The sequence below is a fragment of the Panicum hallii genome, chromosome 1 (assembly GCF_002211085.1).
Source record: "Panicum hallii strain FIL2 chromosome 1, PHallii_v3.1, whole genome shotgun sequence".
Taxonomy (NCBI): domain Eukaryota; kingdom Viridiplantae; phylum Streptophyta; class Magnoliopsida; order Poales; family Poaceae; genus Panicum; species Panicum hallii.
In genome coordinates this window covers 3,367,548-3,385,759 of record NC_038042.1, presented here as the reverse complement: position 1 = coordinate 3,385,759, position 18,212 = coordinate 3,367,548, and the positions used below count along the sequence as shown (strand labels likewise).

The window sequence follows — 18,212 nt, the reverse complement described above, 5'->3', positions numbered from 1 at the left end:
GCACGACAGCTGGAGCTGGATTCTGTCGAAGAGGCTCGCTGCTCTGCTCTCGTTCAGTCAGCCCGTTACCTATAAGGGATCCGGCGATATCATGATCGCAATATTAAGGAACGGTCGTTTAGCATAGCTGACCTCGTCCTTCGTCGCGTTCAGGATGAGTCGGGTTTGAACAAGCTTAACTCACGATGGGAAGGACCGTTCATCGTCAGGAGGATTACAAGATCAGGATCTTATCGACTACAACACCCTGACGGTCAGGATGTACCCAATTCATGGAATATTCAACACCTGCGACGGTTCTACCCCCAAGCAGACTCGTTTTCAATTCCTGTGCGTGCCAAGGGCACATTTTCGAAAGTACTCGAAGGATAAGAAGAAAAGATTCAAGACTAGTTTGACCCTCAGCTTGATTCTTTGATTCAACCTAAGGCTCGGGGGCTACTCCATATGGAGTGCGATTATTCATCGCACCCCATACAGAAGAAAGAATTCGGGGCATGAGCACCTCATAGCTCCGATGCAGTCAGAAGAGTACTCGAAGAGAAATTTTAAGACGGAGTTTCGAAAGAAGTCGAAGATTGCTTCAGAAGTACTCGAAGAGCCTGCAGTACTCAGCTACGAAGAACTCGGGGGCTTGTCAGATCTGGGGCCACGGGGCTGTGTACATCAAGGAGTCCGTATTGGGCTAGGGGATAGGACGTGTCCTGTACCTTATTTATAATTGTATTCTACCCGCATGCGGAGTAGAACTAGTCGATATAGAAGGAAACTAGTCGAGTTGTACTTCAGTACGATTCCTAAGCTAGTATCAGGCTAGGATTCATGTAACCCTGTCCCCCCGGATATATAAGGGCGGGCAGGGACCCCCTCAAAACCAAGATCAAGGCAATACAAACTATCATACAGGACGTAGGGCATTACGCATATTGCGGCCTGAACCTGTCTAAATCTTGTGTTGTCGGCACCTTCGAGTTCCTGATCTCGGCGCATCCCAACCCAAAATCTACCACCTTGGGAATACCCCTCGGTGGGCAGCCGGATAAAATCCGACAATATGGCTATCTTGTATTTATTATGCAGGAAGCGGCAGCCAGATTCCGCATCTCCAGTTCCCTATGTTACCAAATTTAATAGCATTTGAAGTATCTCCAGCAGTTCCCTAATAAACATCTGTATTGGGATATCTTAATACCATTTTTATAGATTATTAGCAGAGATGCTTTTACAATCCCCAATAACCTCATCTCAATACAACAAATATAATGGGAGAGTCAAAAGCCTCCCTTTATTTGAGAGAAGTTGGGGTGAAATATTGGAACAACCAATAATTATTAGGGAAATGAGAGGTTGTGAGAAACTGCTGGAGTATATCTTTGGGTGAGTACCGCAAGCAGGGATTCGTGGGAACCCCCGTTTAGAGATTTGGCAAGGGGTGTAACATGCAGTAGGATTGTGGCCGTGTGACGATCAGGAGACAAAAGGGGTTTAGACAGGTTCGGACCGCTTTGAGCGTAATACCCTACATCCTATGTGGAGCTGGTAGTTGTATTCAGTTGAATCTGAGTTCACAATCGATCCCCTTACAAATTGCCCGTCTATTCTATTTATAGTCTTCCCCATGGGCCTTGGGAAAAGGCTTACCGCCTTAAGTGTGAACGCGGTGCCTGATGAGGGGCGCCGGCCTGCAAGTGGCGCCCGCCCGCCAGGCAGAGTCCTGCGCCGTGGGCTAGGACCGTCATCACTCGGGATCCTCCTCGAGGGACCTCGGGATGAGCCGAGGTCCCTCCCGGGCTCTGTGCAACGTCCGGGGTCTTTCCTGTGCTTTGCCTGAGGCCGCAGGCGCTCCTTCTCTCCATGCCTATCCGATGGGAGGTGTGAGTGGCGGGGGTCACCCCACCGCCCATCGCTAGATGACGCGATGTGATCCGGGAGGGGAGGCTCCCTCTGTCCCGGTCGCCGCGCCGTATGAGAGCACGCCTTCCCCGTAATCATATTGTTTTACGGGGAAAGTGCGCCACCCACGGGCCTCGCCTGCTTGTAGCAGGGCGGGCGCATTAAATGCGCCGTCAGGTGATCGCTTCTCCACGAAGAAACCGCCCCGTCCCGGGGAGGTTCTTAGCCTCCACGGTCTCAGGTCCTCTAGGAGGCGCCTCAATTTGGCCCATTAGTGCTAATTGAAAGTGCATTTAGGCCCCTAATTGATTTTGGTGATTTCTTGACAATCACAATTTGGGATATGATGCTTTGATGAAGTTGCGTGCAGAAATAAAATGAAAGAATTGAGAAGAAGATGAAAAGAAGGTCCCCAATTCAAATATGTATGGTGGTGGAGTTCACTGGTGATTTAATTCAGATTTTCGTTTTGAATTTGAGTATAGGACCACCGTACTATAAAGGTGGATGCTGTCGATTGATCCAGGTTGTCAAAGTGCTTCAGTTTGAGATGAAATTCTTTCTTGAGAAAATCTACCTTCTAAATTCATCTGGGTCGGATGATCCGACCCTAGACCGGATGATCCGGCCTGCCAGCAAATTTTTCTCTGCCCCAGGCCGGATGATCCGGTCTACCTGGCTGTTCCCCTCTGTCCTGGGTCGGATGATCCGGCCCTAGGCCGGATGATCCGGCCTCTAAGTCTGAAACCTTCTGTCGCCCATTGGATGATCTGACCCTAGGCCGGATGATCCGACCATGGGAGTTGTGTAGTGTATTTTGACCTATTCTGTTGCTTGCTCGGATGATCCGGACTAACACCGGATGATCCGGTACCCTCAGAAATACACATAACGGTCACTTGAGGTGGATGGGGTATTTATACCCTTTCACCCCCCTCGTTCACTTCAGCTGCTTCCCACGACCTAACACACCTCCATATCATTCATTTCAACTCTCCCCTCCATCCAAGAGCTTAATTCTCGCAAGGATTCACCTAGGGATTGAGAGGGAGTGAGATTTGGGGTGTGGGAAGAGAGCACTTCGTGGGCTTTCATTTGTTCATCTCAAGAAGCACTTGAAGCATCCTTTGATTCGTCGATTTGCGTTTCTTACTCTTGGAGCCCAGCTCCTAGACGGTTAGAGGTGCCGGTAAGCTCCCATTCCTTTGTGGTTTGAGCTCCCGGAAGTCTGTAGTACCCTTCTCTTGTGAGATCAATAGTAAGTAACTCAATCCTCTTTTGTGGTTGATTATGAGAGATTTGGGGCTAGTGACAGCCCAGCTCTTTGTGCGCATCTCAACGGAGACTTTGTGGAGTGAACTTCGGATTAAATCTTGTGTCTCCATTTACTTATTGTTGTTCATATCGTTCTTGAGCTTGTTTCGACCCGATCTACTAGATAGGTGTAGATCTCGTATATTGGATTCCTGCATAGGCTTTGCAATACATTTTACCAACTTTGTATTCCAAGAGAATCGTCAAAAGTTAAGTATATTTTGAATTTAGTTGTTGGTTATTTTCTCCCGACTGAAAGATCCGGCCTAAGGCCGGATCATCCGACACCCGAAAGATCCGACCTTGAGCCGGATCATCCGACCGCTGACGTTTTTCTGCCAAGGTTTTCAGGAAAAATTTGAATAAGGCCTATTCACCCCCCTCTAGGCCTAGTGTTGGTCCTTTCACTAATGGGTCAGGAGGGCATTTTAGCCCATTTATCCTTGATTTGTCTAGGGCTGGGAGACCCCGTTCCCGCGGCACTGACAATATCTTTTTTCCAATATTATCAGTTTATTAGAGAAAGGAAGACGGCTAGAGATGCTCTTATATTGGTTTCTTTGATGACAGCTGTGGGTTGTTTACTTGTTTATATTGTTTGTCGCGCCGTTTTCTTAGGCCAGTCTCAGTATGGAGTGTCATCGCACAGTTATTAAGTTCACCGGCAAATTTAATGCTCGTGACACTTCTACAAGGCTATGACATTCTCTTTGAAATTGGTGTTAGAGTGATCTCCACCATATGCTTGGGTAAAGAAGGCCATAGTGTTCTGGTGGTGTATTTGTATGAATATTTCATCGGTTTCTGGTCTGCTTCCCTGCGAGGTTGGTGGCCGCCGGCGCCATGGCGCTCGGTTGGTTCATTTGCTGCTTGGGAGAAGCAGCAGCGTGGTTTCACCTGAAGAACACACGGAGGCAGCTATTGGACAGTGCGCGTTGCGGGGAAAGAGCTACTGCAGCTTTGACATTGGCCGCCATGGACTCCGGTCGGTGCGCAGCAACAAGGCAATGAGACGAGAAAGAGACGCGAGAGAGAGGGAGAGGGAAAGCGAGAGCGAGATGCTAACGGGAGAGAGCATATGGTGTGGCCAGGAGATAAATGTGTGCAAAGTTAGCCTGGTCATGTTCCTCTTTTAAATCAGCATCGGGGGTGAAGAATCTGTTCATGAATGCTCGTATCCACTTCACGTCATTTATCTTTACCAAAAGACAGTGACACTTTACTTCATGCAAGGCAAAACTGCGCGAGAATATGGAAAGAAGCAGAGGGAAAAATTTGACAGAATAGGTCATCATGATATCTGGATGGGTTAACGATTTAACCGTGTTGATGCAGTTTTCGGTGACCATTGAATGGCAAAAAAAAAAGGGACTTGCAAATTCATAATCTACTTGCATTAAAGATTATCAGAAAATGATTTGGCGAGTCCCTGATATGCTATGTTATGTAGGAGTAATGCACACAGAAACCTGAAGGAAGGCTAGGAAAAAGCATCATATGGCCATCTAGACATCGGTTGGATGTATCACATATTCATCTTGTTTTCTGTGACCTTGAATTGTACAAAAAGGACTTGGCAAGCCTACTCCATCTTAAAGATTACAAATTTACAATACACATGCCCACAGCAGGATTAGGCAAACGTTAAATGAATTGCTCATCATGTCCCTGTATATCACTCAGCTGAAGCATTTCCTCATAGTTGCATCGCATTAGTCACCATTTGTCGCACAAGTTAACTGAATTCATCAGAATAGTACCAAAGCATTAGTGGCGCATTTATATCATTAAACCGATCCAAGCGGTGCCCATGTTTGAAGATCATTTGATCACGTAAAAAGGGAGAGAAAGAGAGAAGTGATAGCACACCATATTGTCAAGAGCAAAACAGCCTGGAGAACATGTAAGCATGGCAGCCCTGCAAAGCATCAAGCAGAGGGGCAGTCTGTGATGCCTCAGAGACATCACGATCCCTCCATTTCTGCACCATCCTTTCAGCATCCGCCGCGACCTGGTGCTGCAGCACCGAAGCAGCCAGCGGCCCGATCAGATTGAGCCTAGTTGCAGCAGAGAACACATCCCTCATCGTCACAAACATGTAAGCCCGCTGCACCGTCTCGCTATCGAATCCAACCAGCCCACATATCAACCCAAATATAGGTGCATGGTGAAATGACACGTTTTTAGAACTGAGCAATGTCCGCCGGAGATCCTGCAGTGCTTGAATCTCGATGAAGACAGATGCAGCCACTCTCAGCAACGCTGAGCCTTGAGATGTTGACGCCTTCCTGCCAACTTCGTTTGTCAATGTAGCTTCCAGCAACTGATCAAGCTTGACCCATGCCGCTGTATCAGGAGACTTGCTAGCACAGTAAACAAACGGAAGCAGAAGGCTGCCAGTGTTCTCCAGGACCTGGATGACAAATGACCTCAAATCTTCCTGATTGTTCACCATGCGAGATTGCATAGCAGCTTCAAGACCGTAGGAGTGTGCGAAACCGCCAGTAGGGAGAATGGAGTCCAGTACCTGCCACTGGGTCCAATGCAGACTCTGGTTCGCACCCACTGCATTGGAAGGTGCTTCCTCCATTGCACAATCCACTGAGTTGACCAATCTTGATTTCTTCGAAACTGGGCTATCCGACTCCATGAGCATCAGCAGAGGGGGATGGGCCAATCTTCAGTACTGAAAAGAGCAAAACTGTAGTACTAAGGTCACGTCTCCACAAAGAACATAATGTCCAGAAAACACTGGCAATTTGCACGCAAGCATCAAATTATTTGGAATCTAGACATTTCCCATAGGCAATAGATTTTCCATTGACTCGTTCAATAACGAGCGGCCAAATCAAGAATGAGCTCGCAGCCAGGCATTCCATCAAACACCCCGGTGGCGCCAGTCATATAGCACAATCTTATGCACCAACTTGAGCTAGAATTGGCTAGCACATACGCAATCTTTGCGTCACAGACCCCATAGAGAATCTTTGGAACCAGATGAACAAGAATCGGCGAGTACCTGAGCTGTTTGGACAGAGATATTTGCTCCAAGACGCCGAAGGTCGCCAGCGATCGGTTGCGAGGGCTATCTCGGCTTAGAGGTCTCCGGGGAACCAAAAAGTCGCTGCGTCGTCCACCGGATAGGGAGTCCCTCGAGGTCGAGACGGCCGCTGGGGGTTGACGCCTCCCCCAAGCGGCGCCGCGAATCAGAGGAGAGGAGAGGAGAGGGGCGGACTGCGGAGAGAGACGCAAGAGTAGTAATTGTTTTTTTTGGACGCAACAAAATTGCTGAGCTGAGCTGTCGCATGGGCCTGTACTTAATCCGGCCTGGCCTGATCCAACCCATCCATCCCTAAACCCACACAGCTCACCAGGACTCATCAGGCTTCAGGCCCATTTAGCCCACGGCTCGTCACCTTCCAAGGCTCCTCTTAAGCCCAGACCCTTGGCTCCCCGAGTCCCCCAGTGTAGCCGAGCACACACCGCCGCCGGCATCTTCCCACCACCGCTCCGCCGCCCGCCGGCGCCGATCCTCGCTCCACACGCCGCGCCCCGCGCCGCCGAAAGCCCGCTCAACCTCCGCTCCAATTGAGTGGAGTTGAGCGGAGCGGAGATCCGTTCGGACGTGCACTGGTTTCGTCGTTTGCCGGTGAGTAACCCTAGCTCCCCGCTTTGATGGATGCCCTTGTGCAAAGAGGGTGCCCATCTGTTCTTCTCAGTGGAATCTGAGCGTTGCTCCGTGCAGTTAGTTGTGGATGTGAGCGCTGCGTGATGCCGTGCGCTACTAGTGTAGTTCAATCCAATCTACCAGTGTTTCGATCAGGTGTTCTTCACCGGTTTGCGAGATCAGCATTTGATGCTACGCATAATAGAATACCTAGATGTAGTTACAGTTCACTTTCCACTGATTATTTTGGGGTTTCGGTTCAAACAGAACCCCTAGACCCTCTACATTCAATTTGCCCATCCTGAGTTAGAGCGGCCTAATCAGTCGCTGTAGTTTGTATTTATTACTCCTATAGCTTATTTGTGTGGCAACTAGGAGTCCGTCCTACTCCCATGTGGTAACGCCGGGCATTGTTAGCGCAAGGCATTACCATGATTGCTGATTGCATACGACTACGTGTGCCTCTGTTAATTTTTGTTGGTTGCCGACTACAAATGGACAAGTGTCAATGTCTTGTCGCTTCTGCTTCATGCATAGTATACATATCTTCTTTGTTGCTCTCTACAAATAATATGATGTCACTTCATGCATAGTTGAAGGACAGGCCTGGCACAGTGGTTAAGTCATCCCACTGGTGCGAAGAGGTCCTGAATTCAACGTGGTCTCTCTGCATTTGCAGGGTAAAGGCTCGCCCCATATAATTCCTTCCCCAGACCCCACTCACATGGGAGCTGCCAGCACTGGGACTGTCGTTTTTTAAGTTGCCATTGTAATGTAATGATATTTGTTAGTACAAATAACAGTACTCCATGGCTAAAACGTGCATAGCATCGGTAATTTTCGATGAAACCTTTTTCTCTGTCGTCTGAGCATGACGGTGGAGTTAAATAATTCTTATCCTCGTTAGGATTTCCTTTACCAAAAAGGGTTGTTCTCATTAGGAGTGGCGTTTGGTTGGGCGCCGCTTCCAGCCATGCCAAATGTTGGGTTACCCTGAACCCCATGCCCAGGCTCAGTTGATTTTTGTGCCCTGCTCTGGCCGAAACATGGGTGGTCAAATCATCAACCAAATTTTGGCCGGCCAATGCTTGGGCACGGCAGACAAGGGGCAGCATCCAAACAGCCTCTAGGGTCTTAAAATTAACTTCACCATTACTCAATGTCTCCTGACACTGCCAAGTGCTATATGTATACCAGAAGATGCACATTCAACAATGAAGATATGTTCTTTTAGCCTGTCTGCTTACCCAATTTGTTTTCAAGTAGGACATTGGTGAATAGCCTGAAGAGCGCCATTGGACAGGCTTGCCAAAATGGCAAATTTAAACATAACCAACATCTTGGAGAAGGTAACCATTAAACTAATTTGCATGAAGTTTGTTAGATTGGATATCCTTTGACTTCTAATATACTTTGTTAAATGCTCTTTCAGATGACAGGGAAGGATAAAGACTACAGATATATGGCAACATCAGATCTGCTTAGCGAATTGAATAAAGAGAGCTTCAAAGCTGATCAAGACCTTGAGCCAAAGTTAACGAGTACTGTTCTTCAACAACTGGAAGATGCTTCAGGAGATGTTTCTGGTTTAGCTGTTAAATGGTATGTTTTCTGCAGTTGTTTACTCCACCCCCTCCCCTCCCTGACCACAATATATCATCTCATTAATATTCGTTTTCTTTTGGTATTTTTTAGTTTTTGAGTCTGGTCGATATATCTTGTATATAAAACAATAAATTCACATTTGTCTATATTGTTTGTGGTTGGTGTGCAATCACGCATGTTAATGATCTTCCTGTTATAGATTATCCTCTTTAATCTTAGAATTTGGTGTCATTTTGATGTTGCTACTTAGTGTTGAATTTCTCTCAGCTGTGTATTATTGTGACTTTTTCGATGAAAGAACATACATATGCTTGTTATTATGTATCCTTTTGTCATCCCTTTGTAATTGCATTTTGTAAGCACTGATGCATAGAATTTTGCTTTTAATTGTTTTAGTTTTTCGCCGCAATTGTTGTTTTTTGCATTCTGTTCCGATTGTTATCTCTTGTATTCTCGTCTTTGTGTAGCTTGGCTCCACTTGTCAAGAAGGTTGGTGAGGACAAGGTCGTGGAGATGACCAACAAACTTTGTGATAAATTGATCAATGGAAAGGAGCAGCATCGAGATACTGCTAGTATAGCCCTGAAGACAATCATTGCAGAAGTTACTACACCATCACTTGCTGAAAAGATTTTGATTTCTATTGCCCCACAGCTCATCAAGGGTGTCAACACTGTAAGCTTTCTACTTTGTTTCCCCCGTACCAAAATTGTGCATTTCAGGCCATTGTTTTCTCAGACCTACTCGATATGTTCACTGTGTGCTAGTAAAGCTTTGATTTCTGACCTTTCTAATTATGAGTTGTATGTTATGTTCATTCATTTGTCCTGTATGTCTTGCAATGGAAATGAACTATGTGGATTGTTCAATTTGATAGAAACATAAGTATTGACGTGTAATGTTGAAGCAAGCTATCTTCCAGATATCAATATTAACCAGCGGTGTTAACAGCAGTGCAACCTAATGGATGTGCCTTTTCAAATTTTCAAATCTTTATTTTAAGTTGCTTTTTTAGAAATAATATTTATTTTATGGTGTGCTGTGTTAATGAGTGATTATCACTTGAGAAGCCTATAAGTTTTTTCAGTTTGATTATCATAGCTAAACTACAGAAGTTTTCAAATCTATCTGTATAATTCAGTAATACCAGATTTTCTAGATATTAGAAATTAGATTTCTGCCACTACAATGAAGGTTGTATGATTCCTTGATTTACAGCATATAAATGTAATTCTTCATTCGTTGGCAGGCAAAAAGTGCTGAAATTAAATGTGAATGCCTTGATATATTGGGGGATGTGCTTCATAGATTTGGCAACCTGATCACAAAAGACCATGAGTATATGCTCACTGCACTCTTATCCCAGTTGGGTTCCAACCAAGCAAGCGTCAGAAAAAAGTCTGTTTCTTGTATTGGTAAGTCAACACACTTCTGAATTTGCTGTATTTAGTATGCTTTTCATCTCCTGCAAATGTTTTCTGTAGGTTTTACAATCTTGCAGGTCTAGGTATATATAACTACCATCAACAATCCATTCTGTTTTGCAGCATCACTTGCTCCAAGTTTATCAGATGATTTGTTAGCAAAGGCAACTTTGCAAGTTGTCCAATTGCTGAAAAATAGAAGTGCAAAATCTGATATTACCCGGACAAATATCCAAATGATTGGTTCTCTAAGGTACATGTTTTATCTTGAAACTTTTGCAGGCAAGGAATCCCTAATAATTTTAGGGATATATTATATTCATTTGTTCATGATAGCTTTTGAGGAACCTATTTTGTTAACTTTGAATGTGGGTTGTATCTGCAATGTTAATTAGTTTACTAAATTTGCCAATCTTATCTGCAACTTGCCTTCTAACATTATGCGCTTTTGACTTGCAGTCGTTCTGTAGGATACCGTTTTGGACCACATCTTGCTGAAACTGTTCCTTTGCTTATAAGCTATTGTACAAGTGCATCCGAAAATGATGAAGAGCTCCGTGAATACAGCTTGCAGGTGGGGTTCTGTTTTTATTTTTTGAACATTTGTTTTATATGAGTGTCCTTTGAATTTGCTCTATCTTTTTTTCTGCCGTACAGGCTCTTGAGAGCTTTATGCTCAGGTGCCCAAGGGATATATCACCATACTGTGAGGACATTTTGAATCTTGCTTTGGAATATGTGAGCTATGATCCTAATTTCACTGATAGCATGGAGGAGGATACCGATGAGGAAGGCCAGGAGGAGGAGGATGATGAGTACGTCACTAGTATGCTTCATTGCTTATGGAACTACCCTACAGATCTATTGGCTCAAGTTCATGTAATTAATGCTTTTTCAACATGTTTACCACAGTGAGAGTGCGAATGAGTACACAGATGATGAGGATGCGAGTTGGAAAGTCCGTAGGGCATCAGCGAAGTGTCTATCTGCAATTATAGTATCTCGTCCTGAAATGTTATCGAAGATGTATCTGGAGGTTTGTTGATATCAAAAATTAAACCTACATGTGATGAATTGACAAATTTCGTTTTCTGTGAAGCATCTTCATATATGCCCTGTTTTTACAATGTTTTTTTTGAGATGTTTATGAGTATAATTTTTTGACAAATTTACAAGTTCGATAATCTGTCCTCAATACTATCAAGTTTGCCTTCGTTTAATTTGACAAGTATTTTATTTTCTGCAGGCTTGCCCAAAGTTAATTGAACGGTTTAGGGAAAGAGAAGAGAATGTAAAGGTAAATATAAGGCATCTAATTGGTATATAAAACCTGAGTTGTCTTAGTTGCCAAATCTTATGGAGCTTCCATCTTATTCTAGATGGACATCTTCAACACCTTCATTGAGTTGTTACGCCAAACTGGTAATGTAACAAAAGGACAAGGTGACATCGATGAGTCGAGGTGAGATTGTTTTTCAGTTTTTGTTTTATAGCATTTTTTGTCAGCTTCTCATCTATTCCACTATACTTAGAAGATCTTGTGAAGTTGTTTGTTCATTCTGATTAGTACTTGGAATTGTCTGTTATTCTGGTTAGTAGATGTGTATACATGTTTCCTTTGTTTTTATGCTTTGCTAAAAAGTATGCATTTAGTCTGATGCTCTATGGTCTGTCCCCATGCATCAATCTGTTATGATTTGCAGTCCTCGATGGTTGCTGAAACAAGAGGTGCCAAAAGTTGTCAAGTCTATCAACAGGCAGTTACGTGAAAAATCGATCAAGACAAAGGTTTGTTCTTCAACTATCCTGTGACTCATGGTTTTGGGATGATAAATCTGATCATATTGCCAACATTTTCAGGTTGGGGCATTTTCAGTATTGAAGGAGCTTGTTGTTGTACTACCAGATTGTCTTGCTGATCATTTTGGCTCACTTGTTCCTGGGATTGAGAAGGCTTTGAACGTTAGTGTCTTTCATTCCCTTAGAAAGTTGTTGTGAAAACACATGCTAACTTATCATTAATTTGACAGGATAAATCTTCTACCTCCAACCTGAAGATTGAAGCCCTTGTATTTACAAGGCTTGTTATGGCTTCACATTCTGCATCTGTGTTTCATCCATACATCAAGGTACAGTTGCTTCTATTATTATACAATAATACAAAGACAGTCGGAGTGGTTGCTGATTGCAAATCAAATTTTCAGGCACTTTCTGCCCCTATATTATCAGCTATTGGAGATAGATATTATAAAGTCACTGCTGAGGCTTTGCGGGTGTGCGGAGAACTAGTTCGTGTCCTTCGTCCAAATCTCGAGGTCAATCTTGTATTCCTTGCTATGCAGACATGAAGTGCCCTGTTATTTTTTTAATGTTATCTTTGTTGTTTTGTGATGCAGGCAAGCGCTGTGGATTTCAGGCCATACATTGGTCCAATCTATAACGCTATACTGGGACGCTTGGCTAATCAAGATCAGGATCAGGTTTGGCAGAATTCCCCATCTTTCTCCGTCTCTAGTGTGTTTGTGGTGCACCATCATCCACTTATGCAAATTTTATGTTCCCCCAGGAGGTTAAAGAGTGCGCCATATCATGCATGAGTCTGGTGGTCTCCACTTTTGGTGATGGTCTTCAAAGAGAATTACCAGCATGCCTTCCCATACTTGTTGATAGGATGGGTAACGAAATTACAAGACTTACAGCTGTCAAGGTAAGTTATTGACTGCTTGTATAGCATCCAAACTTAAATTGAGATTTAACATCGTGGAATGCTAGTTTATGGTATTTATATAATGCTAAAGCTCATATGCTGAAAAACTATTTTGAGAATTGTATAATAGAGAAAAATTAGTCAGTTATACGTCCATAGTGTATCAATGTATCCTGGTCAATCATGCAAGAATAGATGCAAATGTTCTGATCTGTCCTTGAGTCTTGACATCTGCATGGAAGAGAAATTGTTCCACAGTGGCTATGTTTCTTTAGTAAATTATTGCTGGAGTAAAGTTAATTTACTTCTTTTCGTTTGGATCTGGGTAACACTATTTATAATTTGTACCTTATGTCATCCACTGCTTGATGCCTACGTGTGGGAATTTACTGACTATTCTTTACCTGTTACCTTTTTTGTGAACCATTTAAATGATATGATTTGATATTGTTTCCCTTAGGTGTTTTGTTGTGGTACTTCACTGTTTGTAACATTACAGGCATTTTCCAGTTATTGCAAACTCACCCATTGTTTGTATCTTTACAGGCATTTTCAGTTATTGCAAATTCACCTCTTCGTATTGATCTCTCGTGTGTCCTGGATCATGTTGTTTCCGAGCTCACAGCTTTCCTTCGTAAGGTGACAATTTACTTTTATGAACATTTACTGACCTTGTTTTGATTTATTTTTCCCTCTCAATAACATTAGCTTTGGTAATAAACTGCAAGACTACACCTTAGTTATTTCTTCCTTATGACAGGCCAACAGAGCTCTTAGGCAGGCAACACTGGGAACACTAAATTCTTTGGTTGTCACATATGGTGGTCAAATTGGCTCTTCTTCATATGAGACAATAATTGCTGAACTTTCTACCCTCATAAGGTTTGCTTTCTAGCTTTCTTCAAGCTGCGTATGCCCTGCCATGACAACTGACATTGATTTCTTTTAATTGTGGCAGTGACATGGATTTGCATATGACTGCTCTTGCATTAGAACTTTGTTGCACAATAATGGTTGACAGAAAATCCATTCAAAATGTTGGTTTAGCTGTGAGAAACAAGGTTTTGCCTCAGGCACTTATTTTGATCAGGAGTGCCCTTTTGCAAGGGCAAGCACTGCAGGTAACCCACCCCAACCCCACAAGCACCACCACCACCACCAGCAGACTTGAACATTTGATTTCCTTTTAGGTGGCTACTTACATATGATGTTTTTTACAGGCTCTTCAGAGATTTTTTGCTTCGCTAGTCCAATCTGCAAATACTAGCTTTGATGTTTTGTTGGATTCTCTTATTTCTGCTGCTAAACCGTCACAGTCAGGTGGTCTTGCCAAGCAAGCACTGTCTTCCATTGCTAAGTGTGTTGCTGTTCTCTGCTTAGCAGCTGGTGACCAGAAGTGTGCGGCTACAATTGAAATGCTTAAAGGCATTTTAAAAGATGACAGCGCTTCTAACTCTGTAAGTTTTTCTTGCTCCTAATAAAGGGGATATATTCCTTGTTCAGCAGATTTACTCGTTTTCATCCATTTTGGTGTAATGTTAGTTGTATCCATAGGTGTAACTAGGTGGACAGCACGATGCCATTTGTCAATTGTGATACAGATGCTCTATTTGTTTCAGATATTGTTTGGTTTCGGAAATTGCTGGTGCTAAGTTGCCGCCGTGACGTATCTTTGTTTCTTTAAGGTCTAAAACAATCTTAGTAACATAAAATATCAGCAAGTTCTTGCTGATTATCTGCTGTCGGTCATTCTTACACCTTTATTTGGTAGTAGGGAAATTCATAAAAAAAAACTTTGGTAGTAGTGCATTAACCGTTATGAACATTACTGAATTATAGACATTAGATTTCTTAGCCTTGATGGGCATCATTAAATTATTATTTGCATATGTTGATTGCATGGTTTTGTGAATGTAAGTAATAATGTTTCTCATCTGCTAATTTTGCTTGATCTTCATCTCAGGCTAAACAGCATATGGCCTTACTATGTTTGGGAGAAATTGGAAGGAGGAAGGACCTCAGCAATCATGTTCATATTGAGAACATTGTCATTGAATCATTTCAATCACCTTTTGAGGAGATTAAATCTGCAGCATCCTATGCACTTGGAAACATTGCTGTTGGCAACCTCTCCAAGTATTTGCCATTTATTTTGGATCAGATTGACAATCAACAGAAGAAGCAATATCTGTTGCTTCATTCGCTTAAAGAGGTTGGTTGCTATTGGAATTTGGATTCTAAGACCCAACTAACTGCTGCATAACGTGTATGCTCATATTTAAAACCTGTCAGGTAATCGTGCGGCAAACTGTTGATCATAATGGCCAGAGCGAGCTCCAGGATTCAAACATTGAGAAGATATTGGCATTGCTCTTTAATCACTGTGAAAGTGAAGAGGAGGGAGTTCGGAATGTTGTTGCAGAGTGTTTAGGAAAGATTGCACTGATCGAACCAAAAAAATTAATCCCTGCGTTGAAGGTGTGACATGGATAGCAAAGCTATTATCCATTATGAAGTTAGTTTGCTTGGATAGCCTAATGGGATCTCTCTCTTTTTTTTGGTGCTTAGGTGCGCACGTCTAGCCCAGCAGCAAACACAAGAGCTACGGTTGCCATTGCTATCAAATATTCAATTGTTGAACGGCCTGAAAAAATAGATGAAATCATGTACTCTGAGATATCTACTTTCCTGATGTTGATTAAAGACAGCGATAGGGTAATGATACTTCTTTACATAATCGTTAACCATTATACAGTGATGGTGGCAAGATGGTGAACTCATTGTTTCATTTTGCATCTTCTGTTTCCATTTCACAGCATGTGAGGCGAGCAGCGGTTCTGGCTTTGAGCACAGCTGCCCACAACAAGCCAAATTTGATTAAAGGTCTTCTTCCAGAATTATTACCTCTTTTGTATGACCAAACTGTTATAAAGGTATTTTTCTTACTTGATAGTTATATTATATTGTTTGAGCTCTTCTTAACAGAGGAAGTTGCATCATAATATGCATTCCACTTCAAGATGTTAACCTGTATCTCATCCATCCTGAAAGTAACAATGCCCTTTCTTTGCAGGAAGAATTGGTCAGGACGGTTGATCTTGGGCCTTTCAAGCATGTTGTAGATGATGGTCTTGAACTTAGGAAAGCTGCCTTTGAATGTGTGGACACGTTGCTGGACAGTTGTCTTGATCAAGTGAATCCGTCATCCTTCATTGTACCTTTCCTCCTATCTGGCTTAGGTGGTAAGTACAGTTTTATCACTTTAGCTACAACTGCATTTTGAATCCAAGTCAACCTATTGGTGTAGTTCTGGAATTAGTTGACATGCCTTGTCAGGTGTGATACGATTATCTGTTTTTCAGGTTTTGTGTATACCACAAGATAGGAGTGTTTGTCTTTTGTTACTTTTACCAGTATGATAGAAGGAACAACTTGAGTGTTATTGGATTTACTTGTTTCGTTTGTATGGGAGATAAACATAACTGGCCTAGTATCTAGTTATTTCAAAACTTGAATCCAACAACAAATCCAATACTTTCATGGTGGCCTAGCACCTGTCATGGTGAAGTGCTACCCACCTGGGTAGCTTGTCCATTCAAGCCTAAGTACTTATTTGCCATTCCTTGGTGACCTTTCCTGAATTTTTCTGTATCACTTGTTGCCTGGAATATTCCACCCTTAGATATTATTCTTGCACTCTTAGGCTGTCTGGTATACTTATATTGCAGCACTGTAATGTTTTGTGCTTACTTTCAGTTTAAACATTTAACCTGCACGTTAAGCATGTTATGGTGCAATCATCAACAAATATTGGAATTTATTCACGGAATTTCTTTGGCTCTGTTTTTCTCAACATGAGCTGTCAATAGCAATTCTTTTAGTGATACTCATTCTAATGCTTACTGCAGATCATTATGATGTAAAAATGCCTTGCCATTTGATTCTCTCAAAGCTAGCAGACAAGTGCCCTTCTGCTGTTCTTGCAGGTCTGTTGTAATTAGAACCTTTAAGTGGTGTTTCGCATGTTGCAGCTGCTCTTCTGATATTGTTGCTCTGCCATTTCAGTTTTGGACTCCATAGTGGAACCTATTGAGAAAACTATTAGTCACAAACCCAAGGGCGATGCAGTGAAGCAGGAGGTTGATCGGAACGAAGACATGATTCGCAGTGCTCTTCGAGCCATATCTTCTTTGAGCCGCATAAGGTCAAGTCTTGATTCGATCCTGTCATCCTATATCTATCCTTAGCTTTTATTGTTTTCTCTTGAATATTCTCCAAGCGTTCTATTTTCGCATCTTACCATTTCTTTTTTTAAAAATCACTTATATTATGTTGTGCAGTGGCAGCGACTACAGCATACGGTTCAAGAATCTGATGAACAAGATTGTGTCTACTCCTGCACTCGCCGAGAAGTACAACTCGGTGCGCAGTGAATAAAATCTCTGGATTATGTATATGGTAGAAGATAGGTTAAACTTAAGAGTGGTACATGCTCGTCAGTCATGCCTTTGCTCCTTTCCGTAAATTCTTCTTCCTGGGATATCTAGAGCTGGGAGGTTTATACATTCCTTTGCCCCTTTCCGCGTGGTTGCCAGGGTTTCCGAGAACCTGCAAGCGAAGTTCTGATACTGGTGGTCGTCTTTTTGAATGCTGGGCATTGTACCTGTACAAAATCTGGTGGTTATTCAGTAGAAATGAGACTAGACATTTTTACTACTATCTCTTCAGGTATTTGCTTGTGAAATTTCAGCTGCGCTTAGGGCAAATTTTAACTTGCAATGGCACGGCTGTTGCTTGGTGTATTCTGGTTTCTGAGACTTTGCTTGGCAGATTTTAGCATAATCTGGGGTCGAAGCAAACCTTGCACTCGGCAGGCATGACCGCCCAGCTCAAAGCGCCAAGTTTTGCCTGTCCACACACCCCCTTTGGACTTTGGAGTTTGGAGGTAGCACTTCCCGTCTCGCGCCGCACTTTCCTGAACTCCTGGTCCTTGCTTCCGCTTGTAGCTTCAAGATCTTTCCATCTCCAGCAGCGGCAGCTTCTCCGATTCGCTTGCCCGGCTGCTCCCAAGACGAGATGCTGGCGTGCCCGCCCGTCCTGCGACGCGTCGACCCATTTGCCGACCCGGCGCCGGCGAAGTCACGCTGCTTGCTCCCGCCACCACGCCATGTGGTTTCCCCTGGCTGCTCCCACTCGTTCTGAAGCCTCTCTCTGAGTCTGAGCCCATCATGTGCTGCCTACGGCGCTTTGACCGGGTGGCTCTGCCGTGCGGCCGTGCCGCTGCTGCTGCTGCTGCGTCCACCGGACCATGTCTTCACAGAGGGCCTGTGCTGCGCTTGCACGTGACCTGAACCTACCCAGAGCCTACCACCTGTGCCTAGGCAGCCAAGCTACGTGCTAGTACGCAGCAGCTTCAGCAGTTACTCTTCCCTCGGGCGCCATTGCCGGCAAGGTTTCCCATCTCCTTCGAATCTCCTCCCTTCTCATCACTCTCTGGCCCTGCCCATACCTCCATTTCCGCTCTTGTGCAAGCGCACTAGCGCGGCGGGCAACACCAAGTTGCAAGGAGCCATTGACGTAGAAACTTCCTGGCCGAGAGCCA

At 43.6% G+C, this 18,212-nt stretch overlaps 2 protein-coding genes across 6 annotated transcripts; one reads left to right on the top strand and one right to left on the bottom strand.

Moving 5' to 3' along the window:
* Positions 1-4,688: 4,688 nt before the first annotated feature.
* Positions 4,689-6,479, bottom strand: LOC112880692 (urease accessory protein F). Of its 4 annotated transcripts, none has more exons than XM_025945585.1 (3): positions 6,227-6,479; positions 5,077-5,893; positions 4,689-4,946 (listed from the first exon to the last, which is right to left on the bottom strand). In XM_025945585.1, exon 2 carries the CDS (start codon positions 5,861-5,863, stop codon positions 5,084-5,086), a length of 780 nt encoding a protein of 259 aa, XP_025801370.1. In that variant the 5' UTR covers positions 5,864-5,893; positions 6,227-6,479; the 3' UTR covers positions 4,689-4,946; positions 5,077-5,083. The 4 variants fall into 4 exon arrangements, with proteins under 4 accessions (XP_025801370.1, XP_025801416.1, XP_025801320.1 ...); XM_025945631.1 differs by having other exon boundaries at positions 4,689-5,620; positions 5,735-5,893; XM_025945535.1 differs by having other exon boundaries at positions 4,689-5,908.
* A 182-nt stretch (positions 6,480-6,661) lies between these two features.
* LOC112890141 (cullin-associated NEDD8-dissociated protein 1) lies at positions 6,662-17,329 on the top strand. Of its 2 annotated transcripts, none has more exons than XM_025957013.1 (29): positions 6,662-6,856; positions 8,141-8,223; positions 8,307-8,476; positions 8,947-9,154; positions 9,729-9,894; positions 10,027-10,156; positions 10,363-10,477; positions 10,561-10,718; positions 10,816-10,939; positions 11,150-11,200; positions 11,283-11,365; positions 11,607-11,691; positions 11,764-11,865; positions 11,934-12,032; positions 12,108-12,218; positions 12,300-12,383; positions 12,470-12,610; positions 13,157-13,249; positions 13,371-13,492; positions 13,569-13,731; positions 13,831-14,067; positions 14,574-14,822; positions 14,903-15,088; positions 15,179-15,325; positions 15,427-15,543; positions 15,684-15,852; positions 16,519-16,596; positions 16,676-16,814; positions 16,951-17,329. In XM_025957013.1, exons 2-29 carry the CDS (start codon positions 8,188-8,190, stop codon positions 17,045-17,047), a joined length of 3,660 nt encoding a protein of 1,219 aa, XP_025812798.1. In that variant the 5' UTR covers positions 6,662-6,856; positions 8,141-8,187; the 3' UTR covers positions 17,048-17,329. The 2 variants fall into 2 exon arrangements, with proteins under 2 accessions (XP_025812798.1, XP_025812805.1); XM_025957020.1 differs by having other exon boundaries at positions 8,138-8,223.
* Positions 17,330-18,212: the final 883 nt, after the last annotated feature.

Coding starts and splice junctions, on each gene's coding strand:
- LOC112880692 (XM_025945535.1), bottom strand. CDS start 5,863: ATGCTCATGGAGTCGGATAGCCCAGTTTCGAAGAAATCAAGATTGGTC.
- LOC112890141 (XM_025957013.1), top strand. CDS start 8,188: ATGGCAAATTTAAACATAACCAACATCTTGGAGAAG. Junction 15,089..15,178: donor AATTAATCCCTGCGTTGAAG/GTGTGACATGGA, acceptor TTTGGTGCTTAG/GTGCGCACGTCTAGCCCAGC. Junction 15,326..15,426: donor TGATTAAAGACAGCGATAGG/GTAATGATACTT, acceptor TCCATTTCACAG/CATGTGAGGCGAGCAGCGGT.